This window comes from Scomber japonicus, chromosome 4 (assembly GCF_027409825.1).
Source record: "Scomber japonicus isolate fScoJap1 chromosome 4, fScoJap1.pri, whole genome shotgun sequence".
In the NCBI taxonomy this organism is placed as follows: domain Eukaryota; kingdom Metazoa; phylum Chordata; class Actinopteri; order Scombriformes; family Scombridae; genus Scomber; species Scomber japonicus.
Window position 1 is genome coordinate 8,467,445 of NC_070581.1, and position 25,015 is coordinate 8,492,459.

The following is a 25,015-nucleotide window of genomic DNA, read 5'->3' on the forward strand; positions in this document are numbered from 1 at the left end:
ATTCTTCCTTTATCACTATCAACCCTTTTTCCTACATCAATTCTTAAAGTAACAGTTATTCCTCCTCCACTCTTTTCAGTCTTTTTACCTGTATGCCTTACAGTCTCGTCCTTTAGCTCTAACTCCACAGTTCATGTTGACTCATCTAACAAACAGCATCTCACTCTCAATCTCATCCTGTTGTTCTTATTTCAAGAATGACTGGACACCTCACTCCCATTTTACACATCTCCTCTCTATTGGCAACGCTTATACATCTGCTTATCCATCCTCTCTTTCCTCCTCCTATCCTTTCATCCCCATCCTTGCTCTTCTCCTCATCCACCAAAATAAGTATTTCCTGTCAGCCCCTCTTTATCACTCCCTCATCATTCCGCGTCTTTTTCTCACCTCTAATGGGAAATGTGTAGTTACTTCTAAACCTTTTTAATTGGTACTTCCCTTCTTTTTTTCTCTCATTCATCCTTCTAAAATTGTCCAACAATTATTAAGTAATAGTCTGTCATTCCCTTTTATCCTCCCATTGTTGCTCTCTTCCTCCTTCACCATCTCATGATCCTCCAGGAAAGGTTAAAGTCACTTGTGAAGACTCCCTTTTTCATCATCTCGCTCATTCCCTCCTCTTCAGTTCAGTTCAGCAGGAAATGCGTGTCATCTTCTCTTTCACTCCCATTCATTCTCACCTCCTCTTCATTCTTCATCCTAACATCGTCACAAAATGTTCAGTCACTTCTTTTACATCTGCACATCTGTCTTGTTCCCAATTACTTAGTAAAGGCTGTCACCTCTTATTTCTCATCTTCCCACATGTTCAGTCTTCATCACTTGCATCACTGGCGCCTCTTTAAACTCTTCCCTCACAGGGTGTGAAATTAACATCGGCCACCTGCCAAATGTAGGTAGGTAGCCACTTTTTTTTAAAGTGACACCAGTCATACTGGCAGGCATCCAGCCATAATCTAGGGGCTCTAATATGAAAATCAATTTGAATTATTGGTAATAAAGTACATTTTAAAAGCAGATGTACATGGCTGCTGTGTAGGTGTTTATAAAGTCTTGTGACACTAAGTGGCAATTTACAGTCATTTTTTCAAGTGATAATAATCCATATTTATGATACACACTGCCTAAAAATTCTGAATATTTTAGTAGTGAACATTAAGACCAACTCTATTTATTGAATTAGATGGTTATTCTTTGGTTCATTCTCACAGCTGTCATAAATTCTTCCCAGCAAAAAAGTCATGAAGACATTATAGGAGCTGAAAGTACTAGTACTGTACTAGTTACTGTACATTTCTCTGGATTTGCTGAACATCAAAACAGGGGTTAAAAAGAGAGTTAATATTGGACTTGATGACTCCAAATAAATGTTAATGTTGCTCCATATATTCTGGATGTGTAAGCAGGTTATTGTTTGCTAACAAATGATCCATATTAACTTTATACGGCGATAATATATGAAACACATATTCTATCTAGACTGTGTCCTCTTGTAGCCAAACAGTTAGCACTCCTTTAAAACAAAACAATGTAACTTTAAAAAATAACATTCTCCCTCCCTTTACTTGGTATGGTATGATCAGTATAATGGCTAACGCCTTTAGATAAATATTGCTGTGTAACTGACATTAATGAGCCAGTTTGCAAACTTAACAACTCTTCTCTACTTGTGCTACTGCTAGTTTTAGCAATTAGCATTATCTCTTAACTGTCAGCTTCCTTACAAATAGTCCAGGTATTTTGGTAGCACTTAACGTTATAGCTCGTAAAAAGAAGAGGATCCTGATAGTAATATAATGGTAGTACTAAAATAATAATGAGCTGAAAACATTAGGGTAATAACAGGGAAAAGATAGGAAGTAATGGTGCTCAGTGATAGCATTTAACTGGTGAAGTACATGGAATTTGGGGAGCCTGAACCATACTATAAACCTTTTTGACAATTCCTTATTAAATTTGTCAAATTGGTGAGTCCCCTCATTTTTATCAAAGTGTAATACTAGATTGCTGGAGTACCCCTTTAAAGTGGGAGCAATATTGTAATTATAAAGAGGAAAACCGTTGCATAGTCTGCCAATAATACAGAAATCTGGATCCTCCCACCCCTCCAAACATCCCCTCCATACTGTCAAATTTATCTGTGTTGTGCGCAACAACTTTAAGGGGGCAACACAGACTTGCTGGAAAGCCATAAGAGCAAACAAAAGGCTACTTAAAAGCTTTACTTGGAGTCTCGACTGAGCCCCAGGTTCGGCCTTGAGAACACCTCCAATTAAAAAGTAGGTTTTCATTCCCAAAGCTCGAAGAATAAAAATGTATTATAGTTGCAAAGTTAGGGAAAGCAGTCATTTTACTTGTTCGACTACACAGTGGATTTGCAGGAGAAGGACAAAGAGCTGGAGGTGATGGGCGATCGTGCTCTCTGATTCCACAACTGGAAAATAATCTAATTTGAGTTAAGGATGTGAGTAAATCTGCTGCACACCTGCCTATATGTATTCATGGCACAAGAAACAGTAATTACAAGGAGCCCTCAGCATCAGGAGGTCTGGGCTTGCTTGACTGGTCATTCTGCTCACGACGTCCCTCCAGCGGCTTTCTATTAACAGTGGAAGTATGTTGGAGTGGAGATAAGACAGGCGCTACAGCATGTCTCAACACAGGAGGGGAGGGGGGGGTAGGTAGAAGAGGTGTGGAAGGAGAGAAGAGGGGAAGTCACATGAAACTGGTGCTGGCTGATGTGTAAAACAAGCTCCTACCTTCTCACAACTACTTCCAACCCCAACACTGCTCCTATCTCCAACTCCAGGAAACTCTCAGGGTGCAATTTACCGTTTGCACTACACTGATAATACCGTCCCCAGGGCAAGAGGGAGAGAGTGATGGGTTGGGATAGAAAGAGAGAAAGGCAGAGGGAGATAGAGGGTGAGGGGGATGGTGAGGGGTGGGAGAGAACATAGAAAGACTGCAAGGAAGAGAGGGAGAAGAAAACAGTAAAGAGAGGTGGAGAAAAAGAACAGGGATGTAATAGGTGAAAGGAGGAGGTAGAGGGAGCAACATCATGGAAATTTAAAAATGCAATCCCAAGACTCAATTTGTTTCGGAATGATGAAATGCTCCAACAAGTGATTTATCCAAAGAAAACCTAAAATGAATCACGACTTGACCCTTCAAGACCTTCTACTTAGAGACCCTCAAATTAATCCGCTTTTGCATAGCTTTATCACTGAACTCAATACATGTAAAACCTTCAAGCCTTCAGTCAAAAGTGGTAACACGAGTGCTGATAAAAAAACTGAAAGAAAAAGGTAGTGTATCATCACACAGATTACAACAGCTCCACCAACGTGTCACAAGTGGATCTTACAGACGGATGAGGACTTTTCATATCATCCAGAGTATTGACGAAAGGACACGTGACCGACAAACACGACACAGCAGGTTTTTGCATGTGTAGACTGTACATTTCAGTCTGGTTTTGTTTTGGCCACTGCCGAACACACATTACGTGCCGCCGCCCCGTTAATGTGCCATTAGGAGGTTGTGGCCGTTTCACATATTTCTGTGAGATCAGGTTGACGCCCATTTCAACAACCCAGGTTGCTAGTGTGTTGTAGCCATGGAAGCAAACAAACAAACTGGATCAAACTGAGATAAATTTGACCTAAAAAAACCCCCAAAAATGCCAAGAGCAAGGGGTGGGGGGAGACAACTCTCCCAATATTTTGAATTTGGACAGAATTACTCATTTTAAATGCTTGCGGTCATTGTTACATAATTATCCTTTAAATGATGATAACAGCCCCTTCTCAGTCACAAAAGGGCAACTTTGTTAACAGATAAGAAAAAGAGCTAAAAACTAAATATTTAAGTGCTTAATTCCAGTATTGCCTCCTATGCAAAGATGGCCATGTCTTAAAATTCTAAAGGCAATGCTCCACCACGAGGGACAACAGATTTGTTCCTCATGATGAGCGAAAAAAGGTGATGGTCAAGACAAAAAAGCCTTAGATCACACCATGTGATATCAAGATTCAAGATCAAGATCCATTTAGTATGATCATTTTACAACACATGGTTGTATAACAAAATATAGTTAGTAGTCTCTTTATGCTACTCACAATAACAGAAACTACATATATGGATTAATAAATAAGTCATGAAAGTAATTTATGTATATATATATATATTTAAGTGCAGAGGATGGACTGAGGAGTCTCACAGCTTAAGGAAAGATGCTGCTCTGTAGTCTGGTGGTACAACAGCTGATACTTCTCTCTTGCAGCAGGCTGAACAATCTGTGGCTGGGCTGGGTATTGAATCTGAGTCTCCTTTGGGCTCTGTTCTGGCACCTAAGCTCACAGATATCACTGATGATCAATATGGGTACCAATGATGTTCTAGGTGATTGTAATCACCCGCTGCAGAGCATTCCTGTCTCGGCCCGTGCACGTCCCAAACCAATTTCTGATGTGTGTAGTCAAAATGCTTTCTATTGCTCCTTTGTAGAAGTTAAGAACAGGAATTGTGTCTGATTGTGAAGTGTCTTTAGAAAATGCAGTTTATGAGCTTCTTTGTTATGGTAGAGAAGTGTGATATCAATGACAGGTTCTGTGTGATACTGACTGGTCACCTGCTCAACCTCAGCTTAACTGATGTAGACAAGCTGGTGTGACTTTGCCTCCTCTGTTCTCCTTGGTTTTGTTGATGTTGAGCAGTAGGTTGTGCCCTGTACACCATTCTGTAAGATTGTCGATTTCCTCTCAAAATGAACTCATTGTTTGAAATCTGGCCAATAAGTTATCCATTATACAATTCATATAACCTGTAGTGTACCATGCATACCGTCCTACAGAAATGTTTTTTCACTACCATTCACTCTTAACATCTATTATAAATGTATTTTGGCTGTTTGAGGTGAATAAGCACAAATGATCCTGTGGTCAATCTCATGCATGGGGAAAATTTGCAGCCTACGTATAAGTAGAAGTGTGTATCCAAAGCCTGACATACTGTATTTCTCAGTCACAAAAAAACCCTGAAAAATCAATGAGTCACACTGTTGAACTGGGTGACATGTTAAAATAAAACATGATTCCACACAATCTTCATCATAGCTAAGTCAATGCTCACTACTGTGAAGAGTAGATGGAAACAGCTCTTGGTTGTATGGCATGTGTGACTTCATGTTGCTTAATTATTAGTATTCACATAAGATTAAGGGAAGACAACACACTTAAAATTATTTCACAAATGATTTATTTCATGAATTAGCCATATTTGCATAATTTCATGATTTAAAAAAAAGTTATATGGAAATATATTTAAATAATAATATATTTGTTTGTTTGTGGGTCTATATTAATAAGTTCCATTCTGATACTTAAAGAAGAAGAATATTGTTCCTATTCAACTGTGGTGCCTTAACACACATCCACCCACACCAACAATTAGGTTTTAAAGAAGTGTTGTATTCGCTATTTTACAGGCCAACACGTACAGAAATAGATTATATAAAGTAAGGATGTTAATAATTAATTATCAGTTAATTGCCATTAATAATTAAATCGATTTAAATATATTAACAGATAATGCAGCAGAAGCAGGACATGAGGTATTACTGTCAGAAAATGTGCTACAGTACGTGGTGAAGCCTCTTATTTTTTAATGAGGTTGAGTAACAGATGAAACCAGTCAGACTGAAGTCTGTTAAGGGAAGATTGGCGTAACCTGTTTTGCATTTACATTACTTTTAATTGGTCAGCTAAAGAGGACCTCAAGGGTCACTGAAAGAATAATGCAGCATTGCAATATTCAATATTCAATAACTAATTGTACAAGGAATTATGAAAAGGGATTTACAAAAACAACTTGAAAAATCGATTTTAAAAATTCATAAATTCACAAAAAAAGAACTGAATTTAAAAGTCAATTTAAAAAATGCAGTTTTAAAAAGAAACAGAATTAAGAATGTAGCTTTTAATCAGGAATTTTTAAAGGGCAAGTCCCTTTTCAATTTGCATTTCCATTTCCTTATTGCTACTCCTCATACATACATGTCCTATTCATTAATTGATTTGCTGAATCATTTAGTGTTTCCATTTTGCCTCTTCATTTCCACTTTCTGTTACCCTCTGGGCCTTGTGTTGTTAAAACTGTGCAAAACAATGCAAATGAATCTCCCTGTGAGCCCCACCGCCTGTCAGTAGCTCCTGGTTTTCATAATAAAACCTCTGTAAGACTTGTCAGCACAGGCTGTCACGTTATGTCTGTGGTTTGATTGTTTGTAGTGATACTCCAACAAAATGTGGGCTAGAAAATAAGGACAATGAAATTATGACGAGATCCATAATAATGGATAAATATTTTATAATAATTAACTTATTTATTACTTGAATTTTGAATCAATTGGAGTTCCATATATAAATTGTGGGTATATATCATGTGTAAAGAAAGGAAAATACATATGTCTGAATTTAATATTGTTAGAAAGTGCACTTTATTATTTTAATGATATGTTTACTCCAAACACTGACATACTGAACCTCCCAGGTACAAAAAACTAGGGTTGTCAGCATTAAAGCATTAATCGTAATGCAATTAAGAGCTGGGCATAACATGTTTTTTTCTTCTTTTTAAAAATCAGTCACACTACCAAATAAGCCACAGTTTATAAATGTTTTGTTCTGTTTGTATATTTGCGTGGTATAGGATTTGTGCAATTTACTTTTATATCTGTTTTTTATTAGTAATTTGTTATAATTCATATATATTCTTTTCTGTTTAAGGCAAGCTATGTTTTTGAAGTAGACATTGTGTTACTTCAGGCTCACTGCACTTCTTTTGATTTGAAATAAAGTCAAGTTCATGAAGTAACTTTCTTTGCATTCATTTGATTCCCAATCTAAACACACACCACACACACACGCATTGTTAATATGGACTTAAAAGCTGTTAAACATTCAATAAAAACTAACTATTGAAATTGTGATTAATCGTGATTTTTTTTGACAGCCCTAAAAAATAATTTGACTAGAATCTCTAGCATTAGAGGGAGATTCAAATATGTGATCAAATAAAAAACATACATACAAATATACAAATTCAAATGCAAGTTTTGTAATTTTGTAAGAATTTCACTGAGCTGATAAATGAAAGGTGCATACTGTGATTTTCAACTGATCAATACAAAATCTCTGCTGTACGAAATAGTTGAGGTTTGACCTGTCAATCAAGTTTGGGAAAAAAGTGAAAAAAAAGGCTTTGAAAATGCTTTGATGTCATGTGTGATGTCATAGACCTGGAATACGTTTTCAAATAGGACTGAATCTTTTGGTCTGTACCACCACTGCGATAAGAAAATTGCAAGTGATAACACAAGCATACTAATAACACAGACTAGATCTGTTCATCAGAGACACATTTAGTCTTTAGGAGACAGTGGAACTTTGTAACTACCAGTCAAAGAAAATGCAGCAAACACAGGACTTTGACATGGCAGCTCAACTCCAATGCAGCAACCAGACCGGTCAGGAAAATGCCAATGCCACAGAAATACAGGGGACTCTGCTGGAAGATATATACAACTGCATACGACTAAAACACGATGTAGAGGAGACCAATAACCGACTAGTTACTGCAACAAATGGGTTTGATCAAGTCCTTAAAGAAAGGGAGGAAGCGAGGGAAGAGGTAGAATTACTGAAAAAGCAGATGGATGTAGATGCCAAAAAGGCTGCTTTGGAGCGAACCATGCTTCAAGAAGAAGTTCAGAAGCTCAAGGACCTGTTGAGTGACGCCAAAAAACAGGTGGCCGAAGAAAAGGATGTTACGGAAATATTCATCCAGATGTACAAAGAGAAAAGGGACGCTCTAGAGAGGGAGATCCTGAAAAAGCGTCCAGTAAAAGAAAGTGCTGAAAAAATCCATGCTGCTCAGAAAAGGAAGCATTTAGTCGAGGCAGATCACCAGCAACTGCAAAAAAATTTTGAGTTATTGAAAGCGGTCCATCAATTAGTCAAGGAGAAGTTAAAGGCTCAACTTGACGATCACACCGAACTGTGCGAGGAACTAGAGGACCTCAACGATTTATACACGGATTCCATTAACGAATGTAAAAGTCAACGCGTCATGATCCAACAAATGAAAAATGAGAAGAAATCCATACAGGAAAAGATGGCAATAGAAACAGAAATGTTAAAGGAAAACGCATCAAAGAAGGAGGAGGAATATAAGAATAAGATTAGGAAGCTGAAGACTCAACTCAACACAATGAAGCGTAAGCTCAATACGAATGGAGCTGAGGAGGGGGACCCTGAGATTGTGGACGAGGTTGAAGACGAGGTCCCAGAACCCACAATGTCAGCCTGGAAAAGAACTCGCCACTTTCTGGGATTAAGAAAGCCAAAGAGATGGAAAAAAAGAAGAGAGGAGGAGGAGGAGGAAAGTGGGTCCCTTAATTGAAGAGATTGTAATTGAAAGTGGAAAACTAAATTCTCCACACAAAGAAAAATATAGATAAATATGTAAATATATATTAATATAAAACATGTAAATATACAAATAAATAAATATATAAATAAATAAATCTCCCGAATGTGTGTTTCATTCTGTAGTTTATGGTAATTGTGCAGTCAAGTTTTCAAAGAATATTTATTTCGTGACCATGAATTAGTATTTCATGCACACCTTATACTCATTTCGTGGCCATGAATTAGTATTCCATGCGCACATCATATTTATTTCGTGACCACGAATTAGTATTTCGTGGCCATGAATTAGTATTTCGTGCGCACCATATACTCATTTCGTGGCCACGAATTAGTATATCGTGCACACGTTATACTTATTTCGTGGCCATGAATTAGTATTCCATGCGCACATCATATTTATTTCGTGACCACGAATTAGTATTTCGTGGCCATGAATTAGTATTTCGTGCGCACGTTATACTTATTTCGTGGCCATGAATTAGTATTCCATGCGCACATCATATTTATTTCGTGACCACGAATTAGTATTTCGTGACCATGAATTAGTATTTCGTGCGCATGTTATACTTATTTCGTGGCCATGAATTAGTATTCCATGCGCACATCATATTTATTTCGTGACCACAAATTAGTATTTCATGCGCACCTTATACTTATTTCATGGCCACGAATTAATGTTTTATGTGCACATTATTTTGTGACCACAAATTAGTATTTTGTGCGTTAGTGGCACCCATAAATCCCTATTTATAATTTGTCATGTCAAAAATAAGAAAGAAAAACTCCTGCACAATGTCTGGTTCTCTTATGTTTGTTTTAATAAGTAACAAATTTAATATAAAGAGTGTACGTCACCGTCGGACAATAGAAAAAAAAATTAGAAATAAAAGTATCAAAATGATAAAAGTATCGCATTACTTGCACGACTGCGGTCACCTTAGTTGATTTCGCTTGGATTCAACACATTTTATTAAAAAGTTTTTCAAAGGAATGCACTCTAAACTAACTGTTTGAACTGAACACAGACTACAACGATAAAATCAAACAAATAGCTGTTGTTAATTAAGTCCCATCAGCGTGTCTGGAGATTTTATTTGATCACTTAAGTGATGTGTGCACTGCGGCTGGCAGCCGGTGATCAAACTAGTCAGAGCTCTGTACAACCAGCTGCTGTGAGGGAGGACAAAGACTTGGATGAGGTGAGGACATTTATGTTAGTTTGATAAAGTTAAAACGTGTAGTAGGCTTCGCTGTTGGCTTCCTGAATTACTTAAAAAAAGACTCAGTGAAGTTCTCAATGAAACGGAAGGAAACAAAACTTTTGCATAAGTTTGTTGTTATTGTTGTCATGGCAACATATTTTATAGGTTTTATCACATAATATTATATGATAATATTACTATTTAATATGTTATTAATGAGTTTCTGATATTAAAGGAAGGTTAAAACTATTTTATCAAATCAAAAATGTGAATACAAATAGGAATGTGCAATATGACGATATTAGATTGTGAATGATCAAAATGTCTCCACAAACTGCCTTTACAGAGAGATCGTTAGGATTGTTCCACAGTGCACATTGTGTAAGTTCAAGTAGGGTTTAAGGACCGTGACATCAACTCTGGTGTGCTGTTTTGGGCAAACTATCAATGCTTCTACACAACGTCAAGTGTTTGCTTTTCTGCTTAGAAATTAGTTTGGTTTTACGGTTTTACTGCAATATCCATTTCAAACAAGTCCAAACAGACTCTCACTCATTTTTAATGCAGCTTTGCAAATCTGATTTGTATTTTAGTGTATTTATGTTGTTTGTGAACCCTAACCCAAATTTCTACTATGATGTCATATGTGATGTGATGTCATATGTGATATGTTGTAAATTGTGATGTCATAGACCTTGAATCTTTTGATCTTTAATACCTCTGCGACAAAGAGAGCATTGCAAGTATTACAAGCATACCAGTGAGACAGACTAGACCTGTTCATCAGAGATAAATTGCATCTTTACAACACAGCTGATCTGTATAACTACCAGTCTAAGAAAATGCAACAAACACAGGACTTGGACATGGCAGCTCAACTGCAATGTGGCAACCAGACCGGTCGGGAAAATGCCAGAGAAATACAGATGACTCTGGTGGAGGCTATGTCCAACTGCATGAGACTAACGCATGACGTAGAGAAGATCAGTTACCTGTTCAGGCAAAACTCTACAAAAGATGAGATGGACCAACTTATCAAAGAGTTGGAAGACACAAAGGCGCTGCTTGCGTTCCAAGTAGGCCTGAAGGTTGAGAGTAATAAAAGGGAGAAGGAAGCAAAGGAAGAGGTAGAAATGCTGAAAAAGCAGATGGAGGCAGATGCCAACAAGGCTTTGTTAGAGCGCAACACACTTCTAGAAGAAGTTCAAAGGCTCAAGAACCTGTTGACCAAAGATACAATGAACTATTCCTCTGAGAGAGAGGGGAGAATCCAACAACTTGAACAGCAGCTGCAAAACACTGAAAAACAGTTGGTTCAGGAAAAAGAAGTCAAGGAAAAGTACATCAACTATTATCAAATAAAGAGGGATATGCTAGATAGAGAGCTCATGAAAAGGCACCCAGATCCAGGACTTGTTCATGCATTTCGGACAAGGAGAGACAACAAGGAAAAACAATACCAACGTTTACAAAAAATTCATAATGAATTGAAACTGGCATATCATGTAAGCCAGAAGAAAAACGCCAAATACAAGGCTGAAATACAGGATTTAAAAGGTTTCCCCCGCAATCCTACAGGGTTCAACATGCTGAAGCACAAGCTCTCTACTGTGTGTGGGTCTGAGGAGAAGGGCCTTGAGGCTGATGAAGAGATCCCAGGACCCAGTACTTCAGTTTGGAAACGAACTCGCCACTTTTTGGGGTTAAGAAAACCGGAAAGGTGGAAGAGGACAAGAGAGCAGGCGCAGGAACAAGTGGTTGAGCAGGCAGAGGAACAGGTGAAGGAGCAGGCAGAGGAACAGGTGGAGGAGCAGGCAGAGGAGCAGGCAGAGGAACAGGTGGAGGAGCAGGCAGAGGAACAGGTGGAGGAGCAGGCAGAGGAACAGGTGGTTGAGCAGGCAGAGGAACAGGTGGTTGAGCAGGCAGAGGAACAGGTGGTTGAGCAAGCAGAGGAACAGGTGGAGGAGCAGGCACAGGAACAGGCGGAGGAGCATGCAGAGGAACAGGTGAAGGAGCAGGCAGAGGAACAGGTGAAGGAGCAGGCAGAGGAACAGGTGGAGGAGCAGGTGGAGAAACAGGTGGAGGAGGACACAGAAGTAGCGGGGAGGCCTTCAATAGGAGACACCTGGATCTACAGTCAACAGTCCATTTACTAATATGAAGCTCAAAGAAAGAAAAAAAAATACATATAGACACACACACATACATATATATATATATATATATATATATATGTACAGAAAAAAAGACAGATACATGTATAAATATACGCAAATGAATGAAAATATATATATATATATATACACACACACACACACACACATACTGTACACACCCATACATATATACAGAAAAATAGACATGTACAAATACGCAAATGAATATGTAAATATATATATAGATAGATAGATATATGTGTTTCCTCTCTCTCTCTCCTTCCTTTCTATCCTCACAACCCCAACCGGTCGAGGCAGATGTCTGCCCACTTCTGAGTCTGGTTCTGCCTGAGGTTTCTTCCTGTTAAAAGGGAGTTTTTTCTCGCCACTGTTGCTCATGTGGGAATGTTGGGTCTCTTTAAAGTTAAAACCTGAAGAGTTGGTTTAGAACCTGCTCTATGTGTAAAGTGCCTTGAGATAACTTTGTTGTGATTTGGCGCTATACAAATAAAGATTGATTGATTGATATGTGTAAATATATGTAAATAAAAAAATAAACTCTTGCATTTTGGTGTTGCATTTTGTAGTATAGTTGGTTGTGGACCTGATGGTAGAACCTTGTGGGCGTCTCCATGCGCCCCTGCTATTTTGTTGTATATACAATATGTGCAGCAGAGCAAAATGTAAAAAGGTGAAGGTTAAGATTAAATACTCTCTCAGCCATACAAATCACTCGTCTCATTGCTCTGACAGCTGAGCCATTCAAGTCAATAATGACAATGAAAAGTGCTTTTTCAGGAAATGTTAGTTCAGGGTGCCACGACATGACGACACATCACAACAAATCTGCATCCAAAGACAGATGTTGTAATCCTTTTAAAGAGTTAGTTATTATAATAACAAATTAAATGTATATTACAAATAAATACTGCAGATAATTGGTGAAGCCGTTAATACAATGCTATTTCCACTGTATTTCTAATGTATTTAGTGTTGTAAATTGTCTGCATTTGCACTGTAATGTATTTATGTATAATAATAAAACATGATAAACTTGCTTCAAAGAGAGTGGGAAATGGTAATGTGATGTCTCCCACATAAACAGGCAGATTGAGTGTTAACCTACCACTATGATGTTTGAAAAGGTGCGTGAGGTTATTGTGTAATAACCTGATTTAGTGAAGGTAAACATGTGAGCAGTGAATGACCATGCATAAAGGCACTCCACTCTTCTACATGTTTAATTAGAAGCTGCAGGTTTATCAATATATCAGTCCTGCTGCCTTCAGCTACTGCAGGCATCTAATGAACAGAAAGTAAATACAATATGAAGCACATACTGTAAGAATCAGCCACATTTACTTAAAGATCAATGCAGACTGGGTTACTGACTTTCCTGCTTTAACAATATTAAAATGTTATTTTCACCGATTTGGATGGGAGTGTTTGACCTAACTTATTTGTATTTCAAGCATTGATCTGTTATCACAGCAGCAATACTTGAGCAAGTATTTAGTTTGCTCCTGTTGATAAAATCACCAAAGCAGCAGTGGATCGATGTGCTAGAAAAGACACGGCTCTGACACATCTTCATATTTTCATTGCAACCTGTAGAACCAAATCTTCATTTAAACTCAGGGCTCAATGTAACTGGGGAAGTGTGCCAGTTAGGGTTGCAAAGGGGTGGAAAATTTCCATGGGAAGTTAAGCTGGGGAATTTTGGAAATATTCCAAATTGGAAACTTTCCATGGGAATTAAGGGAATTATGGGAATTCAATGGGAATTCCTGGCAACTGAGGGTAATTTAGTGGAAAGGTATCATCATTTGATTGATTAATTGGATAAAAAAAGAACAATGACAATGAAAAAAGGTTCACAAACAATGTCGCTTTATGTCCCTGAGCTGTTGAGGTTATATTAAATTATACAATTATTTATAATTTAATATTAAAAAAACAACTAAATGGTATTATTCTTAATGGTTTCACACACAACTCTGAAAAAATACAACAATGTGTGAGTGAAGCTACACATCCCTGGGGGCGTGGTCTCAGATAGCATAGATATTCAAGTGTACTGCATGATATCTGGTTGTTAGTGGTGGGAACGGCAGTTCTTTTTACTGTACTGAATCTTTAGAATCCGTTCATTAAAATGATTTGTTCACCGAATCGTTCAGTGCTCTCCAACTCCCTGAACTGATAAACAGCCAAATAATCCGTCATTCAGTTCATGATTCAGCCCTGCGGTTGACGTTCACTTACTGAGGGACGGTGCGTTCAAGGACTATATTATACAATCATTCGCGGGAGACGCAGCGCTGCTTATACATGCACTAAAAATATTACACAGTGCAAGTGTCCTCTGTGCACAGTAAAATAACATAACATGATGCTACACTGATGTTAGCAACACGGCGCTAATGTTAGCAGTACATGTACTGAACGTGAATCAACTCCTCAGCCCTCAGTGCCCTGAGTCAGTGAGTGAATGACACAGCGCCACTTTCAGCAGTGTTCGCGAACGATTCATTGAACGACATGCTGAGGACGTGAATCTCGTTCACGTACTGTGCTGAAAGTGGGCTGAATCATGAATTGAATGACGGCGAATCACGTTCGCGAACGAATCATTGAACGACATGCTGAGGACATGAATCTCGTTCACGTACTGTGCTGAAAGTGGCGCTGTGTCAGACTCACTCAGAGTCAGTCAATGTGTTGTCGTTCACTGAGTGATTCGTTTGCAATGAACGAGTGAGTGAGTCACGGCAGTTCCCCTCCCGACCGGCAGCCATGCTCGCGGCTGAGCTCAACTGAACTGAACTGAGAAAGGAACGAATCAGTTCATGAAGTGATTCAGTTCACTTCGTTCACTCAAAAGATTTGTTCGTTCGAACGACACATTCGCGAACGACACAACACTACTGGTTGTTTTAGTCAGGATTATGCTAAAATATTATTTTACACAACTATATTTAAGTTCCCTAATAAGAACATACCTTCAGTTTAGTAAATTCCTGGTTTATTCCCGTTAATTCCCATGGAAAGTTTCCAAGTTTGAAAATTCCTGGAATTTTGCAACCCTAGTGCCAGTAGATCACAGTTTTACTGGCCCCTTGTATATTTTAACTGGCTCATCAGCCAAAAACAGAAAATAGATTTGGTTGGTGTGATTTAGTTATACATATGTGATGTCGATATATTATGATGTTAATAGAGTATGTTACACAAATATGCAGCCCCCCCCCCCCCCCACCCAAAAAAGAGGATGAGAAAATACCATTTGTACTGAGATGATCTGACATTGACTTTACACACATAACTTGTTTCTACTGTAAAACTATGTCAGTGTTTGTAAGTCTCTTCTCTCATTCTGTCCTTCCCACAACGCTCACACACTCACTCACAAGTGCTTCTGCACTACGGCAGAGCAATCCAGTCTCACAGCCTGTCACGAAATTAGTCACGAAATTTAATCTATTGATTCATGCCCATGGAAACGAATTTTCCATTTTGTTTCGTGTCACACAGCATGACTTTGAAACTAATGTATTTCACTGGGAAATACATTTTGTACATGTAGCAAGACTGGGAGCACTGAAGTTGTTTTGTTTTGTTTTAAACTCAGTTTCATTTTAATTTTGAAAATAAACCACTTTATTACTCAACATTTAGCCAGGAGATTTTCTCCTTGTTTTGACTGATTTATTTATTATTTAATAGAGTCACGCTAGCTAATTAGCTTGTAGCTAACTAGCCTGGCAGCCAAGTCAAACATAGTCTGTTAACATTTTACAGGCCAGTGACTATTCAATCAATGTTAGCTTACTGTTGTTAACTGTCTGATGTTAAAATTAACAACAATTAGTATTTCGTGCGCACCTTATACTTATTTCGTGGCCAGGAATTAGTATTTCATGCGCACGTTATTTCGTGGACACGAATTAGTATTTTGTGCGTTGGTGGCACCCATAAGTCCCTATTTATAATTTGTCATGTCAAAAAAAAGAAAGAAAAACTCCTGCACAATGTCTGGTTGTCTTAAGTTTGTTTTGATAAGTAACAACGTTAATATAAAGAGTGTACGTCACCTGTCGGACGATAGAAAAAAAAATTAGAAATAAAAGTATCAATTTTTACTTCATCAATCAATCAATTACACTCCATTTACATTTTTTGTAGTGGTTTTACCCATATGAACTAGGCCACATGGACTGTGTATCATGAACACAACATGAGTAGTTGACTTCTTTCCGGTAAGAGGATGATAAAAAATGTGTTGTTTTTACAGTGTTATGGTATGGAGCACATTTTCCACATCTGAAATTTTCGTTTAGGAGTTTGTAGCTGGGTACCCTGAGTTTTCTTATGTAAAAAGTTTTAGGGTTAGGGTTTAGGTTACGATAAAATCAAACAAATAGCTGTTGTTAATTAAGTCCCATCAGCGTGTCTGGAGATTTTATTTGATCACTTAAGTGATGTGTGCACTGTGGCTGGCAGCCGGTGATCAAACTGGTCAGAGCTCTGTACAACCAGCTGCTGTGAGGGAGGACAAAGACTTGGATGAGGTGAGGATATTTATATTAGTTTGATAAAGTTAAAACATGTAGTAGGCTTCGCTGTTGGCTTCCTGAATTACTTAAAAAAAGACGAGATAGAAAGTCAGAGAGAGAGAGCTCCAGTGAGATTGAATGGCAGAGGAGTGAGATGATGTGTGAATGACAGGAATAAAACTGTTTTCTGATTAATCATGGTTTAATGTAAGCCTATAAACACAGCCCACCGGCTCGCTGTGAACCGCTGCATATGATACTGTCTGAATGTGATCCATCCACTTTTTCTTCTATCCGGCTGGACATGACAGATCCTGTGGATATAACTGTGAAACGCACATCACTCCACATTATTAAATGCAGATATTATTCTACATTAGATGTTTGACTGGTCCGAATTCCACATTTAATTCAGTTATTTGCAGCGTGATTTATAAGTGCTACAGTCAGTGACATGATCAAATACTCAGTGAAGTTCTCAATGAAACGGAAGGAAACAAAACTTTTGCATAAGTTTGTTGTTATTGTTGTCATGACAACATATCTTATAGGTTATATCAGATAATATTATATGATAATATTAGTATTTATATGTATATATATAATGAGTTTCTGATATTAAAGGAAGGTTAAAACTATTTTATCAAATCAAAAATGTGCATACAAATAGGAATGTGCAATATGACGATATTAGATTGTGAATGATCAAAATGTCTCCACAAACTGCCTTTACAGAGAGATCGTTAGGATTGTTCCACAGTGCACATTGTGTAAGTTCAAGTAGGGTTTAAGTACCGTGACATCAACTCTGGTGTGCTGTTTTGGGCAAACTATCAATGCTTCTACACAACGTCAAGTGTTTGCTTTTCTGCTTAGAAATTAGTTTGGTTTTACGGTTTTACTGCAATATCCATTTCAAACAAGTCCAAACAGATTCTCACTCATTTTTAATGCAGCTTTGCACATCTGATTTGTATTTTAGTGTATGTATGTTGTTTGTGAACCCTAACACAAATTTCTACTATGATGTCATATGTGATGTGATGTCATATGTGATATGATGTAAATTGTGATGTCATAGACCTTGAATCTTTTGATCTTTAATACCTCTGCGACAAAGAGAGCATTGCAAGTATTACAAGCATACCAGTGAGACAGACTAGACCTGTTCATCAGAGATAAATTGCATCTTTACAACACAGCTGATCTGTATAACTACCAGTCAAAGAAAATGCAACAAACACAGGACTTGGACATGGCAGCTCAACTGCAATGTGGCAACCAGACCGGTCGGGAAAATGCCAGAGAAATACAGATGACTCTGGTGGAGGCTATGTCCAACTGCATGAGACTAACGCATGACGTAGAGAAGATCAGTTACCTGTTCAGGCAAAACTCTACAAAAGATGAGATGGACCAACTTATCAAAGAGTTGGAAGACACAAAGGCGCTGCTTGCGTTCCAAGTAGGCCTGAAGGTTGAGAGTAATAAAAGGGAGAAGGAAGCAAAGGAAGAGGTAGAAATGCTGAAAAAGCAGATGGAGGCAGATGCCAACAAGGCTTTGTTAGAGCGCAACACACTTCTAGAAGAAGTTCAAAGGCTCAAGAACCTGTTGACCAAAGATACAATGAACTATTCCTCTGAGAGAGAGGGGAGAATCCAACAACTTGAACAGCAGCTGCAAAACACTGAAAAACAGTTGGTTCAGGAAAAAGAAGTCAAGGAAAAGTACATCAACTATTATCAAATAAAGAGGGATATGCTAGATAGAGAGCTCATGAAAAGGCACCCAGATCCAGGACTTGTTCATGCATTTCGGACAAGGAGAGACAACAAGGAAAAACAATACCAACGTTTGCAAAAAATTCATAATGAATTGAAACTGGCATATCATGTAAGCCAGAAGAAAAACGCCAAATACAAGGCTGAAATACAGGACTTAAAAGGTTTCCCCCGCAATCCTACAGGGTTCAACATGCTGAAGCATAAGCTCTCTACTGTGTGTGGGTCTGAGGAGAAGGGCCTTGAGGCTGATGAAGAGATCCCAGGACCCAGTACTTCAGTTTGGAAACGAACTCGCCACTTTTTGGGGTTAAGAAAACCCGAAAGGTGGAAGAGGACAAGAGAGCAGGCGCAGGAACAAGTGGTTGAGCAGGCAGAGGAACAGGTGAAGGAGCAGGTAGAGGAGCAGGTGGAGGAGCAGGTAGAGGAACAGGTGGAGGAGCAGGCAGAGGAACAGGTGAAGGAGCAGGCAGAGGAACAGGTGGAGGAGCAGGCAGAGGAACAGGTGGAGGAGCAGGCAGAGGAACAGGTGGAGGAGCAGGCAGAGGAACAGGTAGAGGAGCAGGCAGAGGAACAGGTGGAGGAGCAGGCAGAGGAACAGGTGAAGGAGCAGGCACAGGAACAAGTGGTTGAGCAGGCAGAGGAACAGGTAGAGGAGCAGGCAGAGGAACAGGTGGAGGAGCAGGCAGAGAAACAGGTGGAGGAGGACACAGAAGTAGCAGGGGGATCAGGCCTTCAATAGGAGACACCTGGATCTGGATTTACAGTCAACAGTCAATTTACTAATATGAAGCTCAAAGAAAGAAAAATATATATATATACATACACACACATATCCATATGTACAGAAAAATAGACAGATACATGTATAAATATACGCAAATGAATGAATATATATATATATATATATATATATATACACACACACACACACACACATTGTACACACCCATACATATATACAGAAAAATAGACATGTATAAATACGCAAATGAATATGTAAATATATATATAGATAGATAGATATATGTGTTTCCTCTCTCTCTCTCCTCTATCCTTCCTTTCTATCCTCACAACCCCAACCGGTCGAGGCAGATGTCCGCCCACTTCTGAGTCTGGTTCTGCCTGAGGTTTCTTCCTGTTAAAAGGGAGTTTTTTCTCGCCACTGTTGCTCATGTGGGAATGTTGGGTCTCTTTAAAGTTAAAACCTGAAGAGTTCGGTTTAGAACCTGCTCTATGTGTAAAGTGCCTTCAGATAACTTTGTTGTGATTTGGCGCTATACAAATAAAGATTGATTGATTGATATGTGTAAATATATGTAAATAAAAAAATAAACTCTTGCATTTTGGTGTTGCATTTTGTAGTATAGTTGGTTGTGGAGTCAAATTCTCAAAGAACCTGATGGTAGAACCTTGTGGGCGTCTCCATGCGCCCCTGCTATTTTGTTGTATATACAATATGTGCAGCAGAGCAAAGTGTAAAAAGGTGAAGGTTAAGATTAAATACTCTCTCAGCCATACAAATCACTCGTCTCATTGCTCTGACAGCTGAGCCATTCAAGTCAATAATGACAATGAAAAGTGCTTTTTCAGGAAATGTTAGTTCAGGGTGCCACGACATGACGACACATCACAACTAATCTGCAGCCAAAGACAGATGTTGTAATCCTTTTAAAGAGTTAGTTATTATAATAACAAATTAAATGTATATTACAAATAAATACTGCAGATAATTGGTTAAGCTGTTAATACAATGCTATTTCCACTGTATTTCTAATGTATTTAGTGTTGTAAATTGTCTGCATTTGCACCGTAATGTATTTATGTATAATAATAAAACATGATAAACTTGCTTCAAAGAGAGTGGGAAATGGTAATGTGATGTCTCCCACATAAACAGGCAGATTGAGTGTTAACCTACCACTATGATGTTTGAAGAGGTGCGTGAGGTTATTGTGTAATAACCTGATTTAGTGAAGGTAAACATGTGAGCAGTGAATGACCATGCATAAAGGCACTCCACTCTGCTACATCTTTAATTAGAAGCTGCAGGTTTATCAATATATCAGTCCTGCTGCCTTCAGCTACTGCAGGCATCTAATGAACGGAAAGTAAATACAATATGAAGCACATACTGTAAGAATCAGCCACATTTACTTAAAGATCAATGCAGACTGGGTTACTGACTTTCCTGCTTTAACAATATTAAAATGTTATTTTCACCGATTTGGATGGGAGTGTTTGACCTAACTTATTTGTATTTCAAGCATTGATCTGTTATCGCAGCAGCAATACTTGAGGAAGTATTTAGTTTGCTCCTGTTGATAAAATCACCAAAGCAGCAGTGGATCGATGTGCTAGAAAAGACACGGTTCTGACACATCTTCATATTTTCATTACAACCTATAGAACCAAATCTTCATTTAAACTCAGGGCTCAATGTAACTGGGGAAGTGTGCCAGTAGATCACAGTTTTACTGGCCCCTTGTATATTTTAACTGGCTCATCAGCCAAAAACAGAAAATAGATTTGGTTGGTGTGATTTAGTTATACATATGTGATGTTGATATATATTATGATGTTAATAGAGTATGTTACACAAATATGCACCCCCACCCCCACCCAAAAAAGAGGATGAGAAAATACCATTTGTACTGAGATGATCTGACATTGACTTTACACACATAACTTGTTTCTACTGTAAAACTATGTCAGTGTTTGTAAAAGTCTCTTCTCTCATTCTGTCCTTCCCACAACGCTCACACACTCACTCACAAGTGCTTCTGCACTACAGCAGAGCAATCCAGTCTCACAGCCTGTCACGAAATTAGTCACGAAATTTAATCTATTGATTCATGCCCATGGAAACGAATTTTCCATTTTGTTTCGTGTCACATAGCATGACTTTGAAACTAATGTATTTCACTGGGAAATACATTTTGTACATGTCGCAAGAATTTTTCAAGACTGGGAGCACAGAAGTTGTTTTGTTTTGTTTTAAACTCAGTTTCATTTTAATTTTGAAAATAAACCACTTTATTACTCAACATTTAGCCAGGAGATTTTCTCCTTGTTTTGACTGATTTATTATTTAATAGAGTCACGCTAGCTAATTAGCTTGTAGCTAACTAGCCTGGCAGCCAAGTCAAATATAGCCTATTAACATTTTACAGGCCAGTGACTATCCAATCAATGTTAGCTTACTGTTGTTAACTGTCTAATGTTAACATTACCGTTAGCTGAAAGTACACAGTAACCAATCTTAATGTGCCTATGGTCGTCTCTCAGCCTGACAACACACACACCAGCGCTGGCAGTAAAACATCTCCATTTTCTCTAATTAATTAATTAGAGAAAATTAATTTAGCCTAATAAACAACTTTCACTGTTCATAAGACATCCTGACCATACTCTGAGTTATGCAAATAATAAATACATAATATAAACACATTCTGCCGGTGGTAATGGTTCACATGCCTCTGGGCAGGACACTGTACACAGTAGGAAGGCAGGTCTGTATCCATGTGCAGTGTTTGTTAAACAGGTATTATATTATATAATAACAGGTTGCATAGAGAACACACTTCTTATCTGTCAATGATACCAATGCAACTTTATTAGTCTTACCACAGTACTTATATGTCACTGTAAAATGATGCACCAGTTGCTCTTCTGTGTATTTCAGACAAAATATTCTAGCTGCTTAGGGAGTGTTTACTGTAGTATCAGACACTTGCTGTTACCACGGTAACCATAGTTATCTCCAGATCATCCAGGAGTGAAATCTGAAGTTTTAACCACTTCAGTCCATCATCACTTCTTCAGAGGTGATGACATGTAACACAAATGGCTGAGAAGAATCACGCTCTAAAGAAGAGGCGTACTTTATTAAAACGAGAGCTGACAGTAAGGCACTCGCTATAGCAACAGGCCAACAGTTGAATTAAGGTACTGATGGACTCATGGCTTCAATTACTGTGTACTTTGAATGGACAGCATTACAATCAGTTTGAAATGTCCATTAATAATTAGAAGTTAGTTATGCTGGCTAGCTTCTGCATCAGTGTGACTGTGTTAATGTAATGCTGGATAGAGAATCTGTTTGAACAACCATGCACACATGCTTTTGAATATGTGTGTGTGTATGTGTGCGTGTGCATACCAGCTGACTGGCCTTCTCAGCTTCCTGGCGTTGTCTCTCACGACTCATTGTTTTACTCCTCTCTTCCCTCTCTCTCTGTGCCATCTTGTCCATCTCTTCCTTCAGTCGTGTCTGCTGGCGTTCGTACCTGAAACACACACACACACACACACACACACACACACACATCTTAATATTTCCATTCATTGCACTTCACCATCGGGTTCTGCTTTCCACTGTCTCCAAATCCTTTTAATATTTATTTCCACAAGAGGGCAGCATACACTTAATTTCAAACCTCTCAAACCTCATGTGCTACTTAAGATGTGCTGGATCTAAGATTCAAGTGACAAATTAATACACTTTTCTATTACTTTTTAAAACCCATTTCCGAATTCAGTAATGTATCTTATGCTCACGGCTGCAACCAAATGTTACTCATCCTATAACCTGACTAACTCTACTGAAAGGAAGCATGTTTGATGGGGAAAAAGAAAACAAACATATGCAAAACATTTTTACTGTCACCCTATCTAAACTCTGTCTTTGACTTATCAATCAGTACCTCCCTATTTTTTAACATAGTCCTCCAACCCAAAATTAACTGACTCTTTTTCAGCTCCAACCAAAATCCCATAACCAATCAGTCTATTCAAGTTTTGCTTTTTTAAATTGTGCTCTTATTTATTGTAAGTGATACATGATACTCCTGCTCAAAGAAAATTGAGAGAACTTGCTGGAATTTAAGAGAAAGCTCCACCATGTCTGGATATAAAAGTTGCCAATTCATATCTTTGAAATGGGCAATATGTTACCCTGAGGCATCTACAGCAACTAAATTTAATATTGTGACTGAGGGTTTCTTGTGTGGTGTATAGTTTTAACACCTCAACCTAATTTAACTCTTTAACACCATTTAAACAAATATAAGTATGGTAGCAGCAACTTTATCAAAAAGTTTCCAATATTTTTTCCAATAATCTCAAATATGAATCAGCCGGAATCATCAGAATGTGTTTCACAAACCTACAGTTACTTCAACCCACCTCCTCTGTTCTTCTTTGGCGTAGGAGCTTGGTTTGCTACTGCTGGACTGGGAACTGGGCTGGGCTCGGTGCTGTGGGCTCTGCTGTGGTCGAGTGCTTGAGCTGGCACTGCGAGAGGCACCTGGGGCAGAGACAGAGTGGATATTAAAAAGAGCAAAACTCACAGGAAACAAGCTGTTATGAAAAGAGACAGTTTGGTTACTTGCAGTACGGCTGTTGAAAATAGCCCTGATACAGAAAGATTTATTATGTAGTGTAATTTAATATCCAAAGACTGGGGATTTAACATGGTTGTGTATTGGCTTAAATATAGAGGATGATATAATTCTGCGGTATACAAATGTGAGGTTGACTTTTTGCTTTAATAGGAGTATTTCCTATTTAATTTTAACAAGAAGGTTCCAGAGGGGGAGGGGGAGAGAGAGAGAGAGAGAGAGCTATTTAAAGATAAGATATTCCTTTATTATTCCCCCAGTGTGGAAAATTACATTACAGCAGCAAGTGGACGGTTATAAAATAGAAGAGCATCAATAGACAGCATAATAAACAATACATAGTAGTAAAAATATAGTAACATTATGTACAAAATAATATTGGTGTCAAATGATACTGATATTGCACCGTCATGTACATTAAAAAAGTGCAGTTTGTGACAGTTTTTAGTATACAAGTATTCTATTTCTTCCAAAAAACAGGTGTTGGAAACAGAGTCATTTTATAAATCAGGGTTGTGTTATATCCAGGTGTGTGTTCCTGACAAATATGTAAACTGCACATTAATTAGGTCAGCCAAGTTAAGTTTACCTCTATTCTCAGCTAACTTTGTTGTGTAGGAAAACAATGGGAGATGTGGGATACCTGTGTCTTTCTTAGGGCTTGTTGAGGTTGGTGTTGGTGATGGTGTCGGTGACGGTGTTGGTGACGGTGTACGTTCTGGAGCAATGTTGGCCACTCCTTTCATCCTCTGTAGAACATCCTCCGAAAGCTGACAACGAATGGGTTGATGAGCAAGTTTTGAAAAAGAAAGGAAAGAAAGAATGACGTACAAAGAATCACACAATAAGGAGACACTAAAATAAGATTGCCCTAAATGTTTTTGCTTTGTTTTGTTTACAACAGAAACAATGAGAAGCCGTTCTGCAAGTTTAACTGGAGCATGAAGCCCATTTTGCACATGGTGTGGTTGTCCTCTTGATTTGAATGAAAATCATCCTTGCATCTTTTTTTAATCGTTTGGGAAGTACAGAGTAACTTTGGCCTGGGATATAACAAATGAACCAGCGAAGTGTAGCAGAATACAGTGGATCACTACAGCTCTACTTTATGTTTGTGCATGTGTGTGTTTGCTTGGAAATCATTAAACATAGCTACAACACAAACCACAGTCAGAAGCACCATTGACTGACTCACTGTTTCTATGACTCACAACATTTGAATGTGGAGACAGGGCGGGTAAATAAGATAAACTGTAAAACTCGTCGTTTTTGCATTATGAGACATTTTTTACAAACATTTTCACCAACATTATGATACATGTAGCTTCCAGAAGTATAAACTCTAAACATGCTTGAGCTGCATATTCTTATCATGTATATTCCACTGATAATTCATACTTCAATAGCCTGCATTTGCATGAG

At 38.2% G+C, this 25,015-nt stretch overlaps 1 protein-coding gene across 1 annotated transcript in view; it reads right to left on the minus strand.

Moving 5' to 3' along the window:
- chchd6a (coiled-coil-helix-coiled-coil-helix domain containing 6a) overlaps window positions 1-25,015 on the minus strand; it is a 93,393-nt gene that overhangs the window by 67,016 nt on the left and 1,362 nt on the right. Inside the window, exons 2-4 of the mRNA XM_053317420.1 lie at window positions 24,237-24,363; window positions 23,379-23,499; window positions 22,354-22,480 (exon numbers count right to left, since the gene is read on the minus strand). Of these exons, the coding sequence (XP_053173395.1) occupies window positions 22,354-22,480; window positions 23,379-23,499; window positions 24,237-24,363 (375 nt within the window). The remainder of the gene's footprint in view (window positions 1-22,353; window positions 22,481-23,378; window positions 23,500-24,236; window positions 24,364-25,015) is intronic.